Below are 24,793 nucleotides of genomic sequence, written 5' to 3'. Positions count from 1 at the left end.
CCCTAGGAAGCCTGTGTGTGTGTGTGTGTGTGTGCGCACATCCTGGGAAAAAGGAAGGTAGGAGGAAGTGGGAGGAGTGAAGGGAGAAGCTGTGATTGAGAAATATTATGAGAGAATAAATACATTTTAACAAAAAAATCTTAAATTTGTTTTGGGGATGGCGAGATGGTTCAGTTGAGAGTACACTGTTCTTCCAGAGGAGCAGAGTCAGTACCTAGCGCCACCGCCCACAGCAGGCCGCTCACCACACTGGTTAACTCCAGCTCCTCTGGCCTCTTTTGGCCACACACACATACTCATCAACAGATACACAAATGCACAATTAAAAACAAAAGCAATCTTTTTAAAATATTTGTTTTTCAGGGGTAAGCAGGCTACGAACAGGGCCCTGAACGGGGCAGGGTGGTGCAAGTGTGTAGTTTCAGCACCACTGAGTGGTCTCAAGCAACTAACCAGCTAAGTTACAGGAGTGGGGCATTGGACTGAGGTGTTTGATTTGATGAAATTTTTTCCTAACAGGGTAGACAGCTTTTGTCATGCTCTGAGTCACACAAAGCCATTTAAAACAACAACAACAACAACTCTTACCAATTAAAAATCTCTCTCCCTTCCCTACCCCACCCCCACCCAACACAGAGCACTCCTTTTCTACTAGATTAAAGATAATTTCTTGGGCCTTTCTCTAAAAGTTTTGACTTCTTCAAAGAAATTCATCATGTAAACTATGGAAAATGGGCCCACATATTATCCTAGAAGTAAAAGAAGGATATGGGTAGAAAAATCACAGAATAAAATAAGAGTAGGAAAATCACATATTACAGAAAACACACCCATGCACCCATGCATGCAAAAAGTCAACTAGCCAGTTGTAACGGTTTATAGGTTTCAGAACCCGAGTGTGGAGCGGAGACTTTCAGGCCAAGGCAGATGGGTGATTGTGAGTTCAAGGCCAGCCTGGTCTACACAGCAAGTTCTAAGCCACCCAAGGCTACCCTGGGTGAGACCCTGACTACAAATCAGACAGACAGACAGACAGCCTAGCCTTCTTGTATCCCTCCCCAATCTACACATATCCCCAAACAGCATTTGGAAAGCAAAACACACAAACAAACAACAACTCATTCTTAAAAACCTAAGCCTAACACAGAGATTTGTAGATGAGATTTCTAGGCTTAGTAGTATCTGGTTCTTTTGCCAGAAGTAAACTCCACACACTGCTGCTACCACTTGCATCAATCAGCTTCAATATTCTACCCTGACTCCTGACCAGAAGGATTCTTTGACAAGGTAGGTAGTAATACGAGAAGAAAACCCAGGTTTGAAAACAAAAAACAGCTGGGCATAGTGGCACACTCGGGAGGCAGAGGCGAGTGGATCGCTGTGAGTTCAAAGCCAGCCTGGTCTACAAAGTGAGTCCAGGACAACCAAGGCTACACAGAGAGACCCTGTCTTAGGCGAAAAACAGAAACAAAACAACCAACCAACCAAAAAAACCAAACAAACAACAGAAACTCTATCCTCATTAGGTTTCAACATGTTTAAAGAGGATGTCAGCACAGAGAACACAGCTCTAACTAGGGAAACAGGCAACACATGGCAGAAGGTAGAGGTTTAACTGGTTCGCATATTACAAGCAGTTTTTATTTATGCTGCTAAATCAACTAAGATATTTTAACAGTTCCCACTGAGCAATGTTGGGACTGTCAATGATGTAGTCCTAAGACACAATGCAAGAACAAAGATTTCCAAGTTAAAGACACAAAAGCACAAAGTTTAAAAACAGACTGAAAGGCCAGCCTGATCTACATAGTAAGTTCTAGGCTAGCCAAAGTTCTAGGCTAGTTATGGAGAAAAATCCTGTCTCAGAAACAACAGCCTCATCAACAACAAAACCTTACCTGAGTAAGACTGGAGGGAGAGGCGGCATGCCTCTGAGGGTCAAACTTGGCTTTACATAAGACAGATAAGCAAAAAAGTCATTTAAGAAAATGTATGCCTGCACTGTGTATGTATGTGTGCGTGGTGTGTGTGCATTCACACATGCGCAAACAGCTCTATGGAGTCAGTCCTCTTCTTCCACCTTCCTGTAGGCTCTGGGGACGGAACTTACGACGGCCGCACTTACAAGGCAGTGCCTTTACTCGCTGAGCTAAGCATGGTGGCACATAGCGGCTGGAAGGAAAAGGCAGTATGGTAAGGAGTTCTAAGTTAAAAGCTAGCCTGAGCTACATAGCAAGTTCCTAGCCAGGCTGAACTAATGGTAATGGTCACTTGTATTCAATATATTAAAAAGAAAAAAAAATTAAAGGAACAAATAAAGTCTCCCTGGCCACAAGAGGAGTTCAAGAGCATCCTAGAACAGGGTGATTATTACAGCGTGCCCCCCTCACCCCCTTAGCTCTGCCTGTTCTGTAGCAGATGCTGTAGGGGACCCTGGCTGCCTTCAGTGGGTGTGAACAACTAGACAGAATAAACTCCGTCTGGCCTGTGGCTGCTGGCTTGGGTCCATGCGTTTGGCCCCGCCAGGACCACTTTCCTACCCTGCAGGAAGAGGAAGTGACACAGCCCTGAAGGCTGACTTCAGAGCAGCTGTGGACTGAGAAGAGAGTCCAGCAAGCTCCCTGAAGGCCTCAGCGTGGCTATGGCAGAACAAGAGCGAGGGCAGGAGACAAAGACCACTTGCCACATTGTCCTCACAGGGTATCTGGATTTCCTCTAGAAATGAGGCAGCCAACCCTTCAGAAATGGCAAAGCCATTAAACTTTAGTGGATTTTTTTTCCTTGCTTATTGCTTTAGTCAATTCTTACAACTGTGTAGACTGCAGCTCTTACAGGTTTTATACTCTTTAGGTCACAGAAGTCCTTACACACACTGTACCTCATGAACACGTTCACTAGCACACTCAGAAGCCCTTACACAACTGTACCTCATGAACACCCCCTAGCACACTCAGAAGCCCTTACACAACTGTACCTCATGAACACGCCCACTAGCACACTCAGAAGCCCTTACACAACTGTATCTCATGAACACGCCCACTAGCACACTCAACAGTCACAGACCTGAGCTCCAGAACACCATGCCAGTGCCATGCAGCAGCTGTCACTGATGACTCAGAGTCCAATCCCCTTAGTCAGACAAACTGCTGAACCCTGACAATTTAACAGCAAAGTGGTGTGAGAGAAAGAAGACTCTCCCTGAGCGCACAGCCTGCTTGCCTCAGTAGTGTCATCAGCTGTGCTGAGGCAGACGGCAGCAAACACAGGGTCTGCCAAAAAAGTTCCAGGCCAGCCAGAGCTCCACCGTGGGACATGGCAGTGTCACGAGTGGCCCTCAAGCCTAGTATTTACCATCTTTAGAACCTCCTTAACAAGCTGGATGTGCTGGTGCACGCCTGAACCCCAGCTCTCAGGAGATGAAGCAGGAAGACTTGTGAGTTTGAGGCCAGCTGGGCTACATGGTAACACCTTGTTAAAAAAACAAAACAAAGGCCAGGCGGTGGTGGCGCACGCCTTTAATCCCAGCACTCAGGAGGCAGAGGCAGGTGGATCATTTTGAGTTCGAGGTCAGCTTGGTCTACAAAGTGAGTCCAGGACAGCCAGGGCTGTTACACAGAGAAACCCTGTCTCGAAAAACCAAAACCAAACAAACAAATACAAGTAACATAAACAAAAGGGACGGGAAAAATATTCACTATTGTTCAAGTCATGAGGTGGTCCTTTCCTAATGACCTTCAAAGATGGCCAGGCGATGCCAGGCAGATGAGGTACAGTTCCTGCATGACCCTTAGAGACTGAAAAACTGAAAGGAGCTGGTGCTGAAGTGACAGCCAACAAGAGCATAGAGAGACACTCGAGGTCCAAGAAAGCAGCCAGTTCCAAAGCAAATGTCAGAGACTGAGCTTGTGCGCAAGGGCCTCGGGGGTGACTTCAGAGCCTCCACAACAAAGCAAAGCTGTGTTAGGAGAAGCAGCTCTCCTTTCTCTCCCCTCTCTTCAGCCAGGCTCTTACTGTGTACAGCCTGTAACTCATTATGTAGACCAAGCTGGCCTAGAACTCAGAGATCTAGCAGCCTCTACCTGAGAGTTTGGATTAAAGCTATGTGCACCACAACCATCCCCAGGAAAAATATTTTGAATTCCTGGTAAATACTGGGAATACACTATCCAGGAAAGAGCGTTGTGATGAAAAGTCTCTCCAGGCAGAGGAGGCTCCTTCTCTCACAGCAGAGACATGGAGACAGTGACTCAGTACTCAGCCTAAAAAGAGGTACCACCAGGACCTAGTGACCACTCAAGGCCCAGGGTGTCCACTAGCCCTGAGAAATAAACACACACTCATGCTTCAAGGGACAACCGGGCGGAAGTGTGTGTGTGTGTGTGTGTGTGTGTGTGTGTGTGTGTGTGTGTGTGATGAAATAAACAAGTCAATCCTCTAAACCTTTAGAGCACTTCTTCTTACACCTGGGAGCAGCTTCCAAGACCTCAGGGGATACCTCACTCCAGAGAGCAGCAAACTGCAAACAACACAGATCTATGATGTTTATCCCATACACTAGGTACAGGGAATCAGGCACGGCGCTGCGTTCCTGTAATCCCAGCACATGCGATGCTGAGACGAAAGGATCAGAAGTTCAAAAAGAACCTCAGCTAATAGCAAGTTCAAAGAGTTCAAAGCCATCCTGGACCACATGAGACCCTCTTTAAAAAAAAAAAAAAAAAAAAAAAAGATGCTGGGTGTGGTGTGGTGGCACAGGACTTTAATGCCAGCACGGAGGGGCAAAGGCAGGTCTGAGGTCAAGGCCATCCGGTCTACAGCATCACTACCTGTTGCAAAATACCCCATTACAGCGAAGTACCTGGGACCTTTATTATAAGAATGAGTTCAACTGACTTGGAAACAGTGCTCAGGGCCAGGCAGGGCCTAGAAAAAGAGGAATTTGTAGTAAAGCATAAAGACGGACTCTACTGATGGCGGATGCAAACTGCACGGCCTCCTTCCTGAGCTCTGTTCACTGAAGGCAAAGCCCAGGGTTATAGCCTCAACAATTCTCAGGACTTGGGGGACTCAGGTGGAGGCTGGCTCCTAACAGCAAAGCAAAGGGTCACCAAGTTGTTTGATTACTCTCTCTGCAGCGCTCCGAGAGACGAGGCACCGTTCTCCCTTCCTCTGAGGAAAGTAGGCTAGTTGCTCCACAGCCTGGTTCCTCCAGTGCTTCCTTTAAGCCGTGTCGTCTACAAGTACCAGTGTGCAACTCTGCAGAAATGGCTCAGTGGTTAAAAGCACCGGTTGCTCTTCCAGAGATCCTGAGTTCAATTACAAACACCTACATGGTGGTGCCCAACCACTGCAGGGCCTGACGTCTCACGGCATCTGATGCCTTCTCCTGGTGTGCAGATGCACATACAGATCTAACGTCCAAATACACAAAATATATAAACAAATTAAAACACAAGTACCTGTGTGTCAGGAGCCAAGAAAAATAAAGTTCCTTTAACACAATATAGTGATACCACACTGGTGAAGAAGACAGCCATTAAGTGACTAATGGATATGGCACACACAGTCAGAACACAAGGAAGGAGGTGCAATTTCAAACTTATTCTTCTTTATAGAATTTCTCAATACTTTCAGACCAAAGTTGACCACGGGTAACTAAAATTATAGAAAGCAAAATACACTATTTAATTATATTCTCATATTAATTTTGAAAGCAGAGCATGGCAATCTCTCAAGCAGCCTCCTAAACACTTGAATGAACTTAAAGTAAAATAAATAAAACCTACAACTTTCAGTACTTAAGAGTCTGCAAGGCCGGGCGTCGTGGCACATACCTTTAACTCCAGTACTTGGGAGGCGGAGGCAGAGGCAGGTGGATTATTGTGAGTTCCTGGCCAGCCAAAACTACACAGAGAAACCTTGTCTTGAAAAACCAAAAATAAAAAAGAGCCGTCTGTAAATACAGCTCCTATACACAGCACTTGCTACTCAGGGTGCTTCTCAAAACAGCTAAATGGAAAGCATTTGTTGTTGTTGTTTTGTTTGTTTGTTTTTTGAGACAGGGTTTCTCTGTGTAGCCTTGGCCATCCTGGACTTGCTTTGTAGACCAGGCTGGCCTCGAACTCACAACGATCCGCCTGCCTCCCAAGCGCTGAGATTAAAGGCATGCGCCACCACCGCCCAGCTCTAAATGGAAAGCATTTTAATAAAATGTTTAAAATAGGGCTAGAGACATGACTCAGAGGTTAAGAGCACTGTCTATTCTTCCAAAAGTCCTGAGTTCAATTCCCAGCAACCACTTGGTGGCTCACAACCGTGTATAATGATATCTGGTGCCTTCTTCTGGCATGTGGGTGCACATGTAGGCAGAGCACTGTATTCATAATAATAAATAAATGAATCTCAGCCAGCATGGTGGCGCACGCCTTTAATCCCAGCACTTGGAGGCAGAGGCAGGTGGATCTCTGTGAGTTCGAGGCCAACCTGGTCTACAAAAAGAGTTCCAGGACTGCCAAGGCTACACAGAGAAACCCTATCTCAAAAAACCAAGACAAACAAACAAACAAAAACCAACCACCAACAAATAGACAGGTAAAAGCAGAACAGAGTACAGTAAGTGTCACTCCGTATGTAGCCCCTTACCTCACATTCTGAGTAGGGTTCCACCTTTCAGAGGGCAGCTCTCCACTCTGCGGGTCATCTACAGGCGGGTGAAGAATTGAAATACATACATCTCCATTCTACAAGACAACAAAACGACATTCAGTAAATATGTAAAAAAAAAAAAAAAGATAGAAAGAAAGAAAAGAAAACCTGATATAAGCAATGTGTGATGACACATGCCTGTAACCCCAGTACACAAGTGTAGGCAAAACGTTCAAGTATGAGGCCAGCCCGGGCTCACTATATAGTCATACCTGGTCCCAAAACACATACACACACACACACACACAGTGATAAAAGCTAGGAATGATGGCACATGCCTTTAATCTCATAACTTTGTAGGCAGAGGCAGGCAGATATATAAATGAGTTTGAGGCTAGCTTGTTCTGCACATGAAATTCTAAACCAGTTAGGGCTACATAGTAAGAACCTGTCTTTATAAAGAAAAAAGAAAAAAAAAAATGTCATGAATCTGCACATCGTTTTTTGATAAAAAAAAAAAATTCCTCATTCCTTTTTACTATGGGACAAACAATTCTCCATATTCAAATTCAAAGTTGAAGAAGATTAAATATTATAAAATTTTATTTGAACCAGGCATGGTGGCAGATACCTATAATCCCAGCACTCAAAGAGACAAGAGACAGGACAGCCTCTCTTAAGTTTGGGGCAGTATGATCTGCTGTCAAGTCCAGGCCACACAGGGCTATAGAGAAGTAGTGCCCTACTCAAACAACACAGAACATCTAGGACTCTCTCCTACCTGCCAGCACCATCCTTCTGAAACAAACATGAAAAACCAAACATGGGAAGTCCTGAACACATGGTTAAAAACTAACTGCTGTGGTTATGATGGCTTGCTGCACATACACATTGTGAGATCTAATCTAACAAGTGCTTCAGGGTCCTTCAAGCACATATGCCACAGAGGTATACAAATGTATATTCAATAGAAAAGTATAGGTTAAGTAAAATATAGTCATTTGGTCCTCCTCTTCCCTCACCTTCCTTTTTCCTGTTGTTTTTTGAAGACAGGGTTTTGCCGGGCGTGGTGGCGCACGCCTTTAATCCCAGCACTCAGGAGGAAGAGGCAGACAGATCCCTGTGAGTTGTAGGCCAGACTCACTGGTCTACAAAGTGAGTCCAGGACAGGCAAGGCTACAAAGAGAAACCCTGTCGTGGAAAAAAAATCAAGACAGGGTTTCCCTGTGTAGCCCAGTCTATCCTGAAACTCTGTAGACCAGGCTAGCCTCAAACTCAAAAGATCTACCTGTCTCTGACTCCTGAGTGTGCACCGCCAATACTCAGCAAGTCTTTTTTTTTTTTTTTTTCATCAAAGCTAGGAGGTGAAGTAAGAGGTAAGAGTGTAACACAAAGTTATTATATGTAACTCAAATTTAAAAGAAATAGATGGGCTGGAGAGATGGCTCAGAAGTTAAGAGCACTGGCTGCTCTTCCAGAGGTCTGGAATTCAATCCCCAGCAACCACTTGGTGGCTCACAACCATCTATGATGTGATTGATGCCCTCTTCTGGCCTGAAGGTGTACATGCAGGCAGATCACTGTATAGAAAATAACAAGTAAATCTTTTTTTAAAAAAGAAATAAGAAAAATAGATATTTACAGAATTATAAAGTAGAGCTTCCAAAAATGTCTGTGTGTTGGGCAGTGACAATGGTGTTACATGTCTTTAATCCTAGCACTCGGGAGGCAGAGGCAAATTGATACTCTTGAGTTTGAGGCCAGCCTGGTCTACAAAGCAAGTCTAGGACAGCCAAGGCTATACAGAGAGACCCTGTCTTGAAAAACCAAAACCAAAAACCAACGCCCCCAAAAGAAAAGGAATGCTGAGAACAAGAGAAATAGTCACACCAATTGATTATCCCAAACCAAATTGTCATCCCTAAAAACATACATATAAGTAACACTATATAGACTGAGTGGGTTCTATTATGTATTTAGGAATATACGTGGAGTATACACATATACATATATAACAATAATTTAAAAAAAAAAAGAGACCATGAAGTTGAAAGAGAATAAGGAGGGATAGGTAAATGAGGGGAGTGTGGAGAGAGGAAAGGCAAGGAGAAAATGCTTAACTATGTTATAATCTCACACATACACTTTTAAAGGTTTATAACACAGCTAATTTTGGGTGGTGGTGGTGATGGAGGAAAACAGGGTATTACTATGTAGACCAAGGTGGACTAGAACTTGTTATACAGAATAGGCTGGCCTCAAACTCACGTATATCTGCCTACCTCTGCCTACCAAGTACTGGGACTAAAGGTATGAACCACCACGTCCACCAATCAAATCTTTTGAAAAAATAATAGCACCTGTATTAGGCAGCTCACAACCACTTGTAGCTCCAGCTCCAGGGGATCTTACATCTTTTTTGTCTTCTGCAGACACACACATGTATACACACAAACACAAAACATATTTTTTAAAGATTCCAGTTTTCTATTTATGTGTTCTGCCTTCATGTATTTATGTACAGCACGTGTGTGTGCTTCCCACAGAGGCTTTAAGGGTGTAGGAGTTACACAGAGGTGGCTCTGAGCCGCCATGTGGGTGCTGGGAACTGAACTCAGGTCCTCTGGAAGAGCAATGCAAGCTCTTAACTTGTGAGCATCTCTCCAGCCCCAGAATAAATGAATAATAAACCACCTGCTTTAACTGGTCAAAAATCTGTGGCTGAGGCAGTTCTAAGTTCTCGTAAGAAAGCTACCATGCTGCCTTGTTAAGTGGACATTAACCTATCAGGCTGCCCCAGATATCTCCAGCTACACCACAGACTGGTGCCGCTGTCACCTCTGGTCAGAAAAGCTTCTTTTTGCTCTAGACAATGATTAACTTGCAAAGACTCATAACTAGTCAAAGTGCAGAGAACAGGTGAGAAGTGACAGCTCAGTCACAGACCATCTCTATCACCCTCTGCACACTCAGGGACATCACAGAAAGGCTGTGAAGTCAGGAGACTGTGGCCTGCTCGCTTCTGGACATGGCAACACTGCTGGCGCTCTCTTGAACTCACAGGAGCTATGCCTGCCTTCCTAAGCCCTGCACGACATCATCCTGCCGCGGAAAGGGAAGGAGCTGGTGAGGATCCACCCTTCCTGGAGGATTCACACAGTTAATGGCTGCTAAAGTATTGGCGCTACTAGTAGTGTGCAGCACCAACACTCAGCAAGTCTTTACAAAAGAAAAGTGAACAGGGTAGAAGGAGGACTAGATGGGAAGAGAAAAAGAATTAGTAAGAACAGAAGTGGGACAAGAGGGATTAATAAGAGAGAATACAATCAAAATTATATTCATAATGTCATAAATGTCATAGTGAAGCCCATTATTTATAGTCAGTAAATACTTTCTGGTTTTGTTGGGATTTTTTTTCTTTTTTTGTTTTTTGTTTTGAGACAGGGTGTTTGCCCTCAGACTCACAGATCTACTTTTCTAGAAGCAAAAACTTATCCCTTTAAACTGTTTTGTTGTTTTTTGAGACAGGGTCTTGTGATGTAGCCTTGGCTAGCCTGGAGCTCTATCTGCACTAGGCTGGCCATGAACTCACTGAATCCACCCATCTCTACCTGCCGAGTGTGGAACTAAAAGGCCTCTGTCACCATGGCTGGCTAGATCAAACTGTAATATGAATAACTGGCATGGGACACATCTGTAGTCCCAACACTTGAAAGGCAGGGGCAGAGGGACGGCTCTAGTTTGTGCTAGCCTAGTTTACACAGTGAGATACAGATCTGTCTGCCATAACTACAGAGGAAAACTGTTTCAAATAAACTCAAACAGCCGCGGGGTGGTGGCGCACACCTTTAATCCCAGCACTTGGGAGGCAGAGGCAGGCGGATCGCTCTGAGTTCGAAGCCAGCCTGGTCTACAAAGCAAGTCCAGTATAGTCAAGGCTACACAGAGAAACCCTGTCTCAAAAAATAAAATAAAATAAACTCAAACAAGCAAATAAAAAGGGTGGGGAGATGCTGGGCTACAGTAGAACTCAGTATTAGCACTCCCAACACCACAGAGCCACAATCCAGCGGTTCTTAGCACATTCACAGTAGTGTGTAACTGATGTTTCTAGTAGCTGTCAAGTTCTGTCACACCAGTTCTGTCAAACCACTTAGTGGCTTTCCTTCATTCATTTCCCTAGTCTTTAGTCACTACCAACTTTTTTTGTTTTAATGCCTTATATATTCTGGACATTTACTATAAATGTAATTAAGCAATGTGCAACCCTTCCTCTGGCTTTTTTCATTTAGTGGAATGTTCCAGAGTTGTCTTTACTTTGTAGCAGGTGCAGTGAGCTTATGCTGTATTTCCTGCTGTCTGAACAGTGCTGCTTCCTACACTTGTGTGCTTGCCCTCCGTTGAGTACTTGCTTCTTTTCCCTCAGACTGGAACTGTGAGGTTAGTTCTGAGCGCTGTGTTTAACTGTCAAGAGAGTTTTTCTAAAGCATGTGTGCCATCCTGTGAGTCAGCAGCAGTGTGTGGCACGCAGCTTCCTCACAGCCTCACCACTTGCTCTCTGTCACTCAGTGCAGCTATCTTATCTTGGTGTGAAATAAAGCCTCACTGTGGCTTGATGTGTTTTTCAGTTCATTGATTGTCGCGTTCTTATAATCTCCAGCCTGTTGTTGGCCAGTCTGGCCTAAAACTCCTGGGCTCTGGTAATCCTGCCTCAGTCTCCTGTATACACACTTGTGGCAAACTTTGGTTATTTTTCAATTAGGTAAATCTTTTTTTTTTTTTTTTTTTTTTTTTTTTTTTTTTTTGGTTTTTCGAGACAGGGTTTCTCTGTGTAGCCTTGGCCGTCCTGGACTCACTTTGTAGACCAGGCTGGCCTCGAACTCACAGCGATCCGCCTGCTTCTGCCTCCCGAGTGCTGGGATTAAAGGCATGCGCCACCACGCCCGGCCAATTAGGTAAATCTTATTACTCAATTTTTTAAAGTCTTAAAAGAACTTTACAGACTGAGCTTGGCTTCAAACACAGGAATCCCCTCGCCTCTCCCTCTTGAGAATATTTCTGAGAAGTTTTTGAACAATATTATGATTTTTTGTTTGTGGAAATCCCAACTATAAATGAAACTGTTCCTTTCCTCTTGTGCTAATTTTTATGTCAACTTAACCTAGACTAGAACATCTGGAAAGAGGCAACCTTAACTGAAGAAATGCCTCTACCAAATTCTCTGTGGACAAGTCTTTGGGGCATTTTCTTGACTGCTGACTGATGTGGTGTGGGGGTGGAGTGTCACCCCTGGGCAGGCGGTCCTGAGTTGTATAAGAAAGCAGGCAAGAGCAAGACAGAAAGCAGACTTTATTTTATTTATTTATTTATTTATTTTTTTGATGATGTTGTTTTGTTTTTTGAAACAGGGTTTCTCTGTGTAACAGCTCTGGCTATCCTGGAACTCACTCTGTAGACCAGGCTAGCCTTGAACTCATGGAGATCCACCTGCCTCTGCCTCCCAAATGCTGGGATTAAAGGTGTGCGCCCCCACCACCCAGCAAAAGCAGGCATTCTCAACGGCCTCTGTGTCAGTTCCTACCTTGGCTTTCCTCGATGGACAGTGATGCAGAATATGCAACCAAACAACCCTTTTCCTCTGAAGTTGTCAGGTTTTATCACAACAGAAACCATAGCCAGGACAACACTCAATATACTTGGTGTTATTTGTTAAACCTATTGATTCTAACTGGACATCGTAGTTCCTACCTAGGAGCCCAATACTTGAGAAGATGAGGAAAGAAGACCGTGTGTTGGAGGCTAGTCTAGACTGCAGAGCAAGATCACGTATCAAGAACAAAAACTCAGCCGGGCGTGGTGGCGCACGCCTTTAATCCCAGCACTCGGGAGGCAGAGGCAGGCGGATCACTGTGAGTTCGAGGCCAGCCTGGTCTACAAAGTGAGTCCAGGACAGCCAAGGCTACACAGAGAGACCCTGTCTCGAAAAACCAAAAAAAAAAAAAAAAAAAAGAACAAAAACTCAGGTAACTATAGATGATTTCAATTCTTCATTATGGTGGCACAAAATTCTCTTGGTAATAATAGATTCATACTATGTTGTAGTTCTTTTGTGATGTTGTTTTGGCCTTCTAGGTCTCTTACTTCCTTATAAATTTTATAGTCATCTTGCCACTGTCTGCAAAAGCAGAGACAAAGATTTTGATATGGGGATTGTTTATGGGACAGACTGCCAAATACTATCTTTAGTTGGTAAAGCAATTGCTGCACAACCATGAAAATTTAAATTCAATCCCAGTAAGCACATAAAAAGCTGAGTGCTGCCGGGTGTTGATGATGCACACCTTTAACCCCAGCACCTGGAAGGAAGGCAGAGGCAGATAGATAACTATGAGTTCAAAGCCAGCCTGATCTACAAAGAGTTCCAGGACAGCCAGGTCTACACAAAGAAACCGTCTTGAACAAACAAAATAAAACAGCTAAGTGACATGTAAGACATAATAAAATAATAATAATATAGGAAGGAAAGGGAAGGGAAAGGGAGGGGAGGGGAGGGGAGGGAAGAAAGCAAGCAAAGGTGTATACCTGGGGCCACCCTTAACTAGTTTGGCAATGAGGTTCTCTCCTGGTTTTCCATGTGTGCACACACAGGGACACCCAAAACAATTGCTTTTATTAGCACATATAAATGTACAAAATACTGGGGTTTGGTCTAATGTTTTCATATACAGAGATAGCACATTTAGATCACACTCACACACACTCCGCATGCTCTCTTCTTTCTTTCCTCTCCTGATGGCACCTGCCTCCTCCTTCCAGTAGTCCCATTCTCCTTCTATGTCTCTCTGTCTGTCTCTCTCTCTCTCATTCCTATTTTTAAGTTCGAAAGAGAAAAAAACAAAAAACAAAAACCCCATAATACCTGTCTTTCTGAATCTGGCTTATTTTGTTTAACCTACTAATTGCTCTTTCTGCTCATTTTCCTACAAATGACAGGACTTTATTCTTTTTGGCTGGATAAAATTCTGTGGTGAGTATACACTACATTTTCTTTTCCCCCACGTGTTGTTGTTTGTTTTAGAATAGGGTTTTATTGCATAGTCCTGGCTATCCACAGGCCTCAGGTGGCCTCTACTCAGAGATATACCTGCTTGTGTCCCCAGAGCAGCACCACACCTGGTTTCCCTGGCACTGACCTGCTTGCCTCTGCTTCCCAAGTGCTAGGGAATGGCAGGAGCCCTATCTGGCCGGGTACTTGCTAAGCCCAGTACACCCTCACACTTACAGAAATCCTCCTGATTTCATCCCCCTACGTGTTGTAATAATAGGAATAGTGTGTCCAGTTTATGTGGTGTTGGCAATTAATGAGCATTTAATTGATTAACTTGATTGTTGTGAACAGTGTCAAGGTAAATGCAGGCAGGCAGGAATCCCCACTATTTCTAACTTTGATTCCCCTGAGTATATAGCAAGGAATAACACAACTGAGTCACATGATAGTTCCTTTTTTTTTTTTTTTTTTTTTTTTTGAGGAACCTCCATGTTGATTTTTATAATGGCTTTACTAACTCACATGCACAACTATATTTAAAAAATTAAAAAACTATGATTGGTGTGAGGATTAATGCTACTTGTCAATTAGATGGAATTCGATTAGGATGTCAATGGGAACAATTTTTCTGAGCATATCTGTGAGAAAGTATCTAATTTGAGAAGATCTACCCTAAATATGGACATTGCTACTCTGATTAAAAAAAAAAAAAAAAGCAGAGTGAGGTGGGGGTGAGGTGAGGTGGGGTGTGTCACACACCTTTAATCTCAGCACTAAGATCTCTAAGATCTCTAGGAGTTGAGGCCAGCCTGGTGTACAGAGTGAGTTCCAGGACAGCCAGGGCTACACAGCAAAACCCTGTCTTGAAAACCCCAAAAATCATACAAACAAAAAGCAAGAATGACCATGAAATACAGTTTTTTAAAAAAAGGCTGGAGGGGCAGGAGAGATGGCTCAAAGGTTAAAAGCACTGGTTGCTCTTCCAAAGGTCCTGAGTTCAATTCCGAGCCAACTACATGGTGACTCACAACCATCTGTAATGTGATCTGGTGCCCTCTTCTGGCCTGCAGGGGTTCAAACAAGCAAAACACTGTATACATAATAAATAAATATTTTTTTTTAAAGGAGGGGCCTGGAGAGATGGCTCTGCCATTAAAAGGCTAGGCTCACAACAAGCTAGGTGTGGTAGCACACACTTGTAATCCCAGCACTCTGGGAAGCAGAGGCAAGTGGATCGCTGTGAGCTCAAGGCCAGCCTGATATACAAAGTGAGTCCAGGACAGCCAAGGCTACACAGAGAAACATTTTCAAAAAACAAAAAACAAAAGAAAACAAAAAGAGCACTGTTTACAGTTCATGTAGTAGAGTGCTTGTACTTATCTCGTTTGCTCAAAGCCCTAGAGTTGAGCTCCAGAACCTCTCAAAGAAAGACGAACAGGCCAGTGGTGGCGCTCACCTTTCATCTCAGGAAGCAGAGGCTGGGGAGCTCTGAGTCCAAGTCCAGCCTGGTCTACAGAGTGAGTTACAGGACAGCCAGGGCCACACAGAGAAAAAAAACCTGTCTTGAAAAAAACCATTTACAAAAAAAAAAAAAAAAAAAAGAAAGAAAGAAAGAAAGAAAAGAAAAGAAAAGGAAGGAAGGAAATTGAACACTATTAACACCGATAACAAAACCTTAACACAGCACTCAGCACTTTTACCTAAGATAAAGATACAAAGCTGAAGTACATTGTTTCCAGTGATTTAAAATGAGGCCACCCACCACAGGTGGTGGTGGTGGTGGTGGTGATGCTGGTGGTGGTGGTGGTGGTGGTGGTGGTGGTGGTAATGATGGTTGTTGTTGTTGTTGGTGGTGGTGATGGTGGTGGTGGTGCAGGCCTTTAATCCCAGGACTCTGCAGGCAGAGGTAGGTAGATCTCTGAGATAGAGGCCAGCCTGGTTACAGAGCCAATTCTAGGACGGCCAGGGCTATATGGAAAAAAACCTGTCTCAAAACAAACAAACACATAAATGCAAGAAAATGAGGGTAGGGCCGGGCAATGGTGGTGCATGCCTTTAAATCCCAGCACTCTGGGAGGCAGAGGCAGGTGGATCGCTGTGAGTTCAAGGTCAGCCTGGTCTACAAAGTGAGTCCAGGACAGCCAAGGGCTACATAGAGAAACCTGTCTCTAAAAAAACTTAAAAAGCGGGTAGGAATTTGGTGCACAGGTATAACCCAACTGCTGGGGCCTCTGAAGCAGAGCTACACTGACTACGTTTTATGTATATATATGTACATATGTATGCATGCATGCATGCATGTACACGAAAATGTACAGGTTAAGACAATATAGTAACTTTGAAAGCAGCATTGAGGTTTCTATAGTGAGTTCCTTTAACAGCCAGTCTCAAAAAAGAAAGACCTGGGGACTGCAGACATGGCTCAGCAACCAAACCTTGGCTGCTCTTATAGAGTGTACTCCAACTCAATTACCAACACACACAAGGGAGCTTGCAAAAACACCTAAGTCCAGTTCCAAGGGATCTCACACCCTTTTTTCTGGCCACCATATGTGGTAGGCAGACGCCCATAAACATAAAATAAAACATTTAAAAAAAAAAAAAAAAAAAAAAAAGACAAAGAACCAAAGCTGAACACAATAGCTCTCCCCTATTCATCCTGCGGATGTGGAAAGCAGAAGCTACAGGGTTCTAATGAGTTCAGGCCAATCTGGACTACTGAGAACCTATGTCACTCCCATTTTCCCCAAAGCAACACAACCAAACAAAAGGGATACCTGGGAGTTAGGAATGGTGGTAGGTACCTTTAAATCCCACCACGGAGAAAGACTAAGCAGGAGAATCAAGAGTCTGGTGCCACCCAGGAATGAAATCCTGACTCAAAATAGCCAAAGTAAGAACTGTTTGTGTAACCCACCGTTCTTTAGCCTTTAAATTTGACTTCATGTCAAGGAGTGTTTTACCTTCTGATATGTGTGTGCACCACATATTTGCCTGGTGTCCAGAGACGTCAGAAGAGGTTCCCGGAACTAGAACTGTGGCCGGCTGTAGCCACCATCCATGTGGTGCTGGGAACTGAACCTGGATCCTCTGCAAGAGCAGCAAGTGCGCGTAACTGCTGAATTACCTCTCTAGCCCCATGGGACTTTTTGAAAGTCTGAGGTTGCTATAAAAATTATTATTATTATATTTTATTTTATTGGTTTTTCAAGACAGGGTTTCTCTGTGTGGCCTTGGCCTTGACTCACTTTGTAGATCAGGCTGGTCTCAAACTCACAAAGATCCACTTGCCTCTGCCTCCTGAGTGCTAGGATTACAGGTATGCACCACCTTGCCAGGCCAAAAAATTACTTTTAAAAGTTTATCTAAATAGTTTTGGGTTTTTTTTGTTGTTGTTGTTTGTTTAGTTGGTTGGTTTTTGGTTTTTCAAGACAGGGTTTCTCTGTGTAGCCTTGGCTGTCCTGGACTCGCTGTGTAGACCAGGCTGGCCTCAAACTCACAGTGATCCACCTGCTTCTGCCTGCTGAGTGCTGGGATTAAAGGCATGCGCCACCACGCCCGGCTATCTAAATAGTTTTTAATGTGCCTAAAACATTTAGGCAATAAAAACAAAGTTAACCTTAAATTTAAAAAATTTTGTTATTTAAATTTTTCATGAGTTTAATAACAATTAGATACTAAATAATCTCTAGTTTGAAAGATCATAAGACTAATGGGGCTGGAGAGATGGCTCAGAGTTAAGAGCACTGACTGCTGGGTTCAATTCCCAGCAACCATATATTGGCTCATAACCATCTATAATGTGATCTAATGTCCTCTTCTAGCCTACAGGTGTACATGCAGACAGAGCACTATATACATATTAAATAAACAAAACTTTAAAATAAAGACTGCAATAATATAATCTTTATAATAAATCCTAATATATTATCTTCAGTTTCGTCAGTTGATTTCTAATTAGGATAAATTATTAAACTTAGTATTTAGAGAAACTAGAAGTCCTTCAAGATAGTAGATAATTCTATCTACTATGCAGAAGAAAATGACTCAGTTTAGTCCAACCAATAAAATAAATGTAAACAATCAAAAAAAGAGAAGTAGAAATGTGCTTTCATTTGTTTCACTTTCTGAACTATGCTGCTGTTGATTTCACTACCTATCAACGACCTTGTTACCCAAATAACAACACAGCCAGGGCTGGCACAGTGACACGCCACACCCTGCCAGTAGGAGAATGCTCAGACCCAACACTGGCGACTCTGGCAAAGTAAGCAGGTGGGACAAAGGAGAGGGAAGGATCAAAAGCACGCGCCACAACGCAGACTCTGTCTTCTGGCGGTTTAGTTTGTTTGTTTTTTGACATCTATGTATAGTTTATTGGGGGTGGGTAGTTGAAGGTGCCAATGGTATGTGTAGAGATCAGAGGACAACGCTGAAGAGTCAGTTCTCTCATTCCACCATGTAGGTTCTGGAAATAATTAAACTCAGGCCTTTAGGCTTGGTGGCAGCCCCACTGCTGTTCCCTACATGATTATGTTAAACACTTAAAACATTTCAGGAGGCTGTTGCTACAGAGGAAACCCATATCACGTTTTCATCATTTTTTTCTATCTGGGAAAAAACCAAAAACTGTGCATGTCTAGAACCTCACCTGGGAGGCTCCGAGGACTAGAAGTTGGAAGGCAGCCTGAGATGAGATGTACACCATGAGGACTGAGTGGAAGGCAGGGGCATGAAGATGCCTCACAGGAAAGGCAGAGTGTGGAAAATAAAAGAATGCTCTACTAGGCTAATACAGCATTGTCATGATTTAGCCCAAAGCTAAGTATATTTCATGTTTCGACCAACAGTTCTAGAAATGCCTTAGGCACACTGACTTGTCCAACAGAAGAACGTCACCTTGGATTTATTCCAAAAGAGGCTCTCAAATGCTCAGCAGTAACTCCTGAAAGGAGGCCAGTCCAAATGTAGTAGGATAAATCCCCCCAAAAAGCTGAGTCTCTGACCACAGCAACAGGTGGCCCTTGCTGTGGAGCTAGATAGGCACACAAATAAATCCATGTGACGCCACTAAACTCTTCAAGCGCAAATGTTAACACGCGTGCTTACAGTCTTAGCAATGCACTGCAAAGGGTTCCCACTCCCTCTGTACTGGAATATAAATACACACATTATAAAACTACCCTTGGTTTTAAATAAGTAAGCCAGAGACTATAAAATAAAGCACAAAATCATGAATATTTCTCTATAGTTACTGAAAAACACAATTTACTGAGTGAGAGACGCAGTCTATTTTAGAGGTGGTTAGGGTGGGGTGTCGTGACTCCATCAGGGCCTGTGCACCATAAGCAAATGCTCCTACCACTAAGCTACTGCACCGTACAGCCCCAATTAGTGTGCGCGTGTGTTGCTGATAATCAAACTCAGGGCCTGATTGTTAAAACTCTAGTCTCTATTTAAAGAAATAATCTGAAAAATAAAAACCACAGAGAATATTATGACAAATGTCTCTTACCTCATAAATGTTGGGGTGCCACATTTTGGTCAAGAATCTGAAGGTAGGTGGTGAATATGGATAGTCAATAGGAAATTTAATATGTGCCTGGAAAGAAAAAAAAGATACACTAATAAATGAGACAAGTTATTCACTTGCCTAATAATTTACCATATTATATCCCAAACAAACAAAGTTCCTTTCTAAAAGCATGCTACTGAGAATAAGTTACATATAGTATCAGGTTTATTAGCATGTTTTTTAGCATCTCATCAAATATTGATGTCTTTGTTAAATTATAAAAATTAACAGATACTATCATTTTTATGAGTAAAAATTCAACTCAAGAGAACGAAAGGTAAGATGTGCCCAATACTGAGGCTGCTGTTCCCATGCAAAGAACAGGCCCAAGGCCATTACACACAGGTGTGCACCCTGCTGCTCAGCCAGTTCTCATGCTAGGCTACCATTGTTTTATGGCAAACAAAACAATTAATATGGTTTTCTAGTAAAGACTACAGAACAAATACAGTTTTTCTTTTTATTGACATCATGCAATCATTCTCCTCACTCAGAAACAATAATGCTGACATTTTGATATGGTTTCTTTTCAGTGGTTCTTTTCCATATACAAGGCTCCCCCTCTCCACACACACACACACACATACACTCTTAACAAGGCACTTGCCAGCTGAGCGTGGTGGCGCACGCCTTTAATCCCAGCCCTTAGGTAGCAGAGGTGGGCTAACTGCTGTGAGTTTGAGGCCAGCCTGGTCTACAAAGAGTCCAGGACAGCCACACAAAAACAAGGCGCTTGCCACCAAGTCTCATGACTTGAGCTTAATTCCCAAGTCTCACAGGGCCAACTCTCACACATTTCCCAACACTAAACAAAGTTTTTAAATCTTTTTTTTTTTTTTTTAAGATTTATTTATTATGTATACAGTGTGCACCAGATCTCATTATACATGGTTGTGAGCCACCATGTGGTTGCTGGGAATTGAACTCAGGACCTCTGGAAGAACAGTCAGTGCTCTTAACCGCTGAGCCATCTCTCCAGCCCTAAATCTTATTTTTAAATTATTTATTTTATTTGCACTGAATGTTTTGTGAGCATGCATGTATGTATACTGTATGTGCACCTGGTAACTGTGGAAGTCCTAAGAGGGAGTGTGATCCCCTGAAACTGGGGTTATGGATGGTTGTGAGCCACCTCGCGGGAACTGGGAGTTAAGCCTGGATCCTCCGCAAGAGCAACAAGTGCTTTTAACCACTGAGCCAAGTCAGCAGGCACACTTTTTTTTTTTTTTAAATAGCAGGCTAGGAATGTAGTAGCTCAGTGGTACACTTCCCTAGCATGTATGAGTCCCTAAGTTCTGACAAAAAAAGAAAAAATTGACATGGGGGTAGTAGATGGGGTAAAAATAAACAAGATTTTATAATGTATGCACATGAAAATGTCAAAATAAAATACATTTATGTTAACCAAAAAGATTCAGAAAGGAAATTTTAACACTCCAAAATGTAAACAAACGGAATGCTTTTGCTCATATCATACCATGAACATTTTTTTTAATTATAAAATATTCTTATGGTGGGCCAGCCTGAGCCTCTTAAGATTGTCTCAAAAACACAAAAAACTAGCCAGAGTGGGGCCCCTGTAATTCCAGCCACAGGAGACAGAGGCAGGAGACCTAGTGTTCAAGCTCAGTTTCAGCTGCATAGTAAGTTTGAAGCCAGCCTGATGCTACATTAGACACCACCAGAAATGTAAGTACTTGTTTTGTTTTTAAAAGATTTAATTTAATTATTTATCATATATGAGTGCTCTGCCTGCATGTACACCTGCAGGCCAGAAAAGGGGATTATATCACATTATAGATGGTTGTGAGCCACCATGTGGTTTCTGGGAATTGAACTCAGGACCTCTGGAAGAGCAGACCGTGCTCTTAACCGCTGAGCCGTCTCTCCAGCCCGTAAGTACTTGTTTTTGACAACACATGTTAAAATTGGAATGGTACAGAGATTAACGTGGCCCCTACCCAAGAAAGATGCCCAGCTCCTGAAGCAGCCTGTGTTTTTATAACATAAATATTTTCTAAGTATGGTTATTCATGTTATTATAATACATATTAATAATAGCATTAAGTATTAGCATAATATTTGATTATATACAGATATAAGTGAACCTTTTTTTGAACACAGGCTGTAGCTCTGTGGCCAAAGCTAGCTTCAAACTTGTAGTCCTCCTGTCTGCCCATATACTGACTAGGATTTGTGAGTATGCACCCCACATATGCTCATATGGTTTTCTTGCCATGTGACAGGTTAGGTTAGTCCTTGCTCTTTTGATATAATAAATTCTTTACAATATATGTTCCTGGAAAGCTCTCATATTTATAGAATATAAAGAAATATAAAATAAGGGGCTGGAGAGATTGCTTACTGGTTAAGAACACTAACTGCTTTGCAGAAGACCTAGATTCAGTTCCCAGCATGCACATGGTGGCTCACAACTGTCTGTAACTTCAATCCCAGGGGATTTGGCTCTCCTCTGACTTCCTCCCTGCATGTAAGTTGTACACAGACATACATACAGGCAAAACACTCATACACATAAAACAAATATTTTTTACAAATCCAAAATAGCTGGGCGTGAAGGCACACCCCTGTAATCCCAGCACTCCAGAGGCAGAGGCAGGCGGATCACTGTGAGTTCAAGGCCAAGGCTACACAGAGACCCTTGTCTGGGGGGCGGGATCCAAAATAAGAACCTTTAGGAGTTGTCTGGGGTTTGTTGTTGTTGCTGTTTTGTTGTTTTTTGGTTTTTCGAGACAGGGTTTCTTTCTCTGTGTAGCCTTGGTTGTCCTGGACTCTAGACCAAGTTGCACGCCAGAAGAGGGCATCAGATACCTGTATTGATGGTGGTTGTGAGCCACCATGTGGTTGCTGGGAATTGAACTCAGGACCTCTGGAAGAACAGGCAGAGCTCTTGACCTATGAACCATCTCTCCAGCCCAAGATGTCTAATTTTTATTTATTTTTTTTTCTGTTGTGTTTTTTTGAGACAGGGTCTCTCTGTGTGGCCTTGGCTGTCCTAGACTCACTTTGTAGACCAGGCTGGCCTCGAACTCACAGTGATCCTCCTGCTTCTGCCTCCTGAGCGCTGCGATTAAAAGTGTGCGCTACCACACCCGGCCCTTTTTTTTAAAGATTAAAAAAAAAAAAATCTATCTTATTTAATATATATAAACATTCTCCCTGAATGCACATGTATATGCATCACATGCAAGTCTGATGCCTAGTGTGTATAGAAGCCAAAAGAGGGCATCAAATCCTTGGAACTGCTGCTACCCTGAGCTCTTCTGTGGCCTTACAATAGTTGTCAGCCTCCACGTGGCTGCTGAGAATTGAACCCAGGTCCTCCGCAAGAGCCAAGTGCTCCTAACCACTGAGCATCTGTCCAGGGCCCCGGCCTCCCAACTTTTTTTTAAAGATTTATTTATTTTATGTATATGAATATACTGTCTTTATGCACAGCAGAAGAGGACACCAGATTGTATTATAGATGGTTGTGAGCCACTATGTAGTTGCTGGGAATTGAACTCAGGACCTCTGAAAAAGCAGACAGTACTCTTAACCAGTGAGCCATCTCTCCAGCTCCCAGCCTCCCAACTTTTAAATAAAAAGTAAAACTTGCTGGCTAAATAGGTAACACATCTACCCACCTTCACTCTAATCCTCACAAAGTCAAAGGCCTGGAAACAAAATCTGTCTTCGAAAGCAAGAGGTAAAGAAAGGCCTTTGCATCCTCATAGTCTCCTGGCCCAATTCTCCAGGATTGTGACAAAGAACCTGGCATCAACAAACCTCACATAAAACTGCTGCCAATGCCTACAAGTCTTAGCCAGCTACATTTTTATTCTGAGGTAGACTACTGCCACCAGGTGGTGGCAGACTGTCTTCAAAATCAGACCAGATTTAGTGCACAAGGATTTCCTGAAACTCCGAGACAGAAATAATATCTTACATTCTGTGTAAATTGTTTAACTCCACTTACTCCAGTAAGGTGGAACTTACATATCAATCATATAACCATCATTCTAGAACATGACATTCTGAGCTGGACCTGGTGGTACACACCTTTAATCCCAGCACTCCGGAGGCAGAGGCAGGTGGATCGCTGTAAATTCAAGGCCAGCCTGGTCTACAAAGCAAGTCTGGGACAGCCAAGGCTACACAGAGAAACTCTGTCTCAAAAAAAAAAAAAAAAAATCTGGACTTAAGCCATATGCTACTACTTTTATACTGCTATATATAAACTAAACAAGATCATTTATGGCAATTTAATATACATGCAATAAAACTACATGAATACATTCTTGTAATCATAGCAGTCAGAAGCTGAGATGGAAAAACAGCCCAAAGCTACCACATACTACAGGGAGACCGTATCTGGGGCAGGTACAGGAGTCCTAGAGAGGAAGTCAAGACAGACGAGGCACTTGTGGCAGAACCCTGGCACAATCTCTAGCACTGTTAAACAAACAAAAACACAAGCTTATCAATCAATACTATTCACTGAATATGATAAATCTATATAATCCTACTAATAAGTGAGATGCTAAGGCAGTGAGGTTAAGGCTAGCTAGCCTGGGCAACATAATAAGATCCTGTTTCCAAAAACTCACTTACCTACATGAAAAATAGGCAATGAAAACTGAGCGAGAATACTTAGTGTTCCTCCGAAGGACCTAGGTTTGGCTCCTAGCACCTACACATGGTAGCTTACAAACTGCCTTTAACTCCAGTTCCAGGGACACAACACCGTCTAGCCTCTGGAGACACCAAGCAACTCATGTGGTACAGACACGCAGCAAAACACTCATACATAAAAGAGGGTTTTTAAATATAGAAAATGAGGGGGCTGGAGAGATGGCTCAGTGGCTAAGAGCACTGACTGCTCCTCCAGAGGACACAGGTTCAACTCCCAGCACCCACATGGCAGCTTACAACTATCTGTGACTCCAAGATCTGATACTCTCACAGAGACAAACATGCAGGCAAAACATCAATGCACATAAAATAAAAATAATAGTTTAAAATATAGGTTATGAAGTTCTAGAGAAATGAATACATAAATAAAAAGTTAAACACTTAGAAGAAGACTGAGGCAAGTTCAAGGCCAGACTGGTCCACAGAGCAATTTCCGCAGCCATAAAGTGAGACCCATCACAAACATTGAAATAGGCCACGTGGTGGTGGCGCACGCCTTTAATCCCAGCACTTGGGAAGCAGAGGCAGGTGGATCGCTGTGAGTTTGCGCCAGCCTGGACTACAGAGCAAGTTCCAGGACAGCCAGGGCTACACAGAGAGACCCTGTCTCAAAAAAACAAAACAAAAAAAAACAGCTAAAGAATAGAAAGCTGAGTAGGGTATGTGGTGGGTTCATGCGAAGAAGTCCAGCATTTGTTAGGTGGCAGCATAAAGTACAAGTTTGAGGTTAGCCTGGGCTACATGAAGCCCAACCTCAAAAGCGGCGGGCAGAGAGAGGGAGTGTGAACAGGGAAGATGAGTAAGGAGAAGTTTATACACTATGAATTACA

General features: G+C 43.0%; 1 protein-coding gene and 1 pseudogene across 1 annotated transcript in view; one reads left to right on the top strand and one right to left on the bottom strand.

The window, feature by feature from the left end:
- The window catches only part of Ube2r2 (ubiquitin conjugating enzyme E2 R2), a 52,356-nt gene that overhangs the window by 5,215 nt on the left and 22,348 nt on the right, over window positions 1-24,793 (bottom strand). Inside the window, exons 2-3 of the mRNA XM_051157803.1 lie at window positions 19,209-19,295; window positions 6,643-6,740 (exon numbers count right to left, since the gene is read on the bottom strand). Of these exons, the coding sequence (XP_051013760.1) occupies window positions 6,643-6,740; window positions 19,209-19,295 (185 nt within the window). The remainder of the gene's footprint in view (window positions 1-6,642; window positions 6,741-19,208; window positions 19,296-24,793) is intronic.
- On the top strand, window positions 21,171-21,269 carry LOC127207549 (uncharacterized; annotated as a pseudogene).

Source organism: Acomys russatus, chromosome 2 (assembly GCF_903995435.1).
Source record: "Acomys russatus chromosome 2, mAcoRus1.1, whole genome shotgun sequence".
NCBI lineage: Eukaryota > Metazoa > Chordata > Mammalia > Rodentia > Muridae > Acomys > Acomys russatus.
The sequence above is the reverse complement of the archived record's forward strand: the minus strand, read 5'-3'. Positions and strand labels throughout refer to the sequence as shown.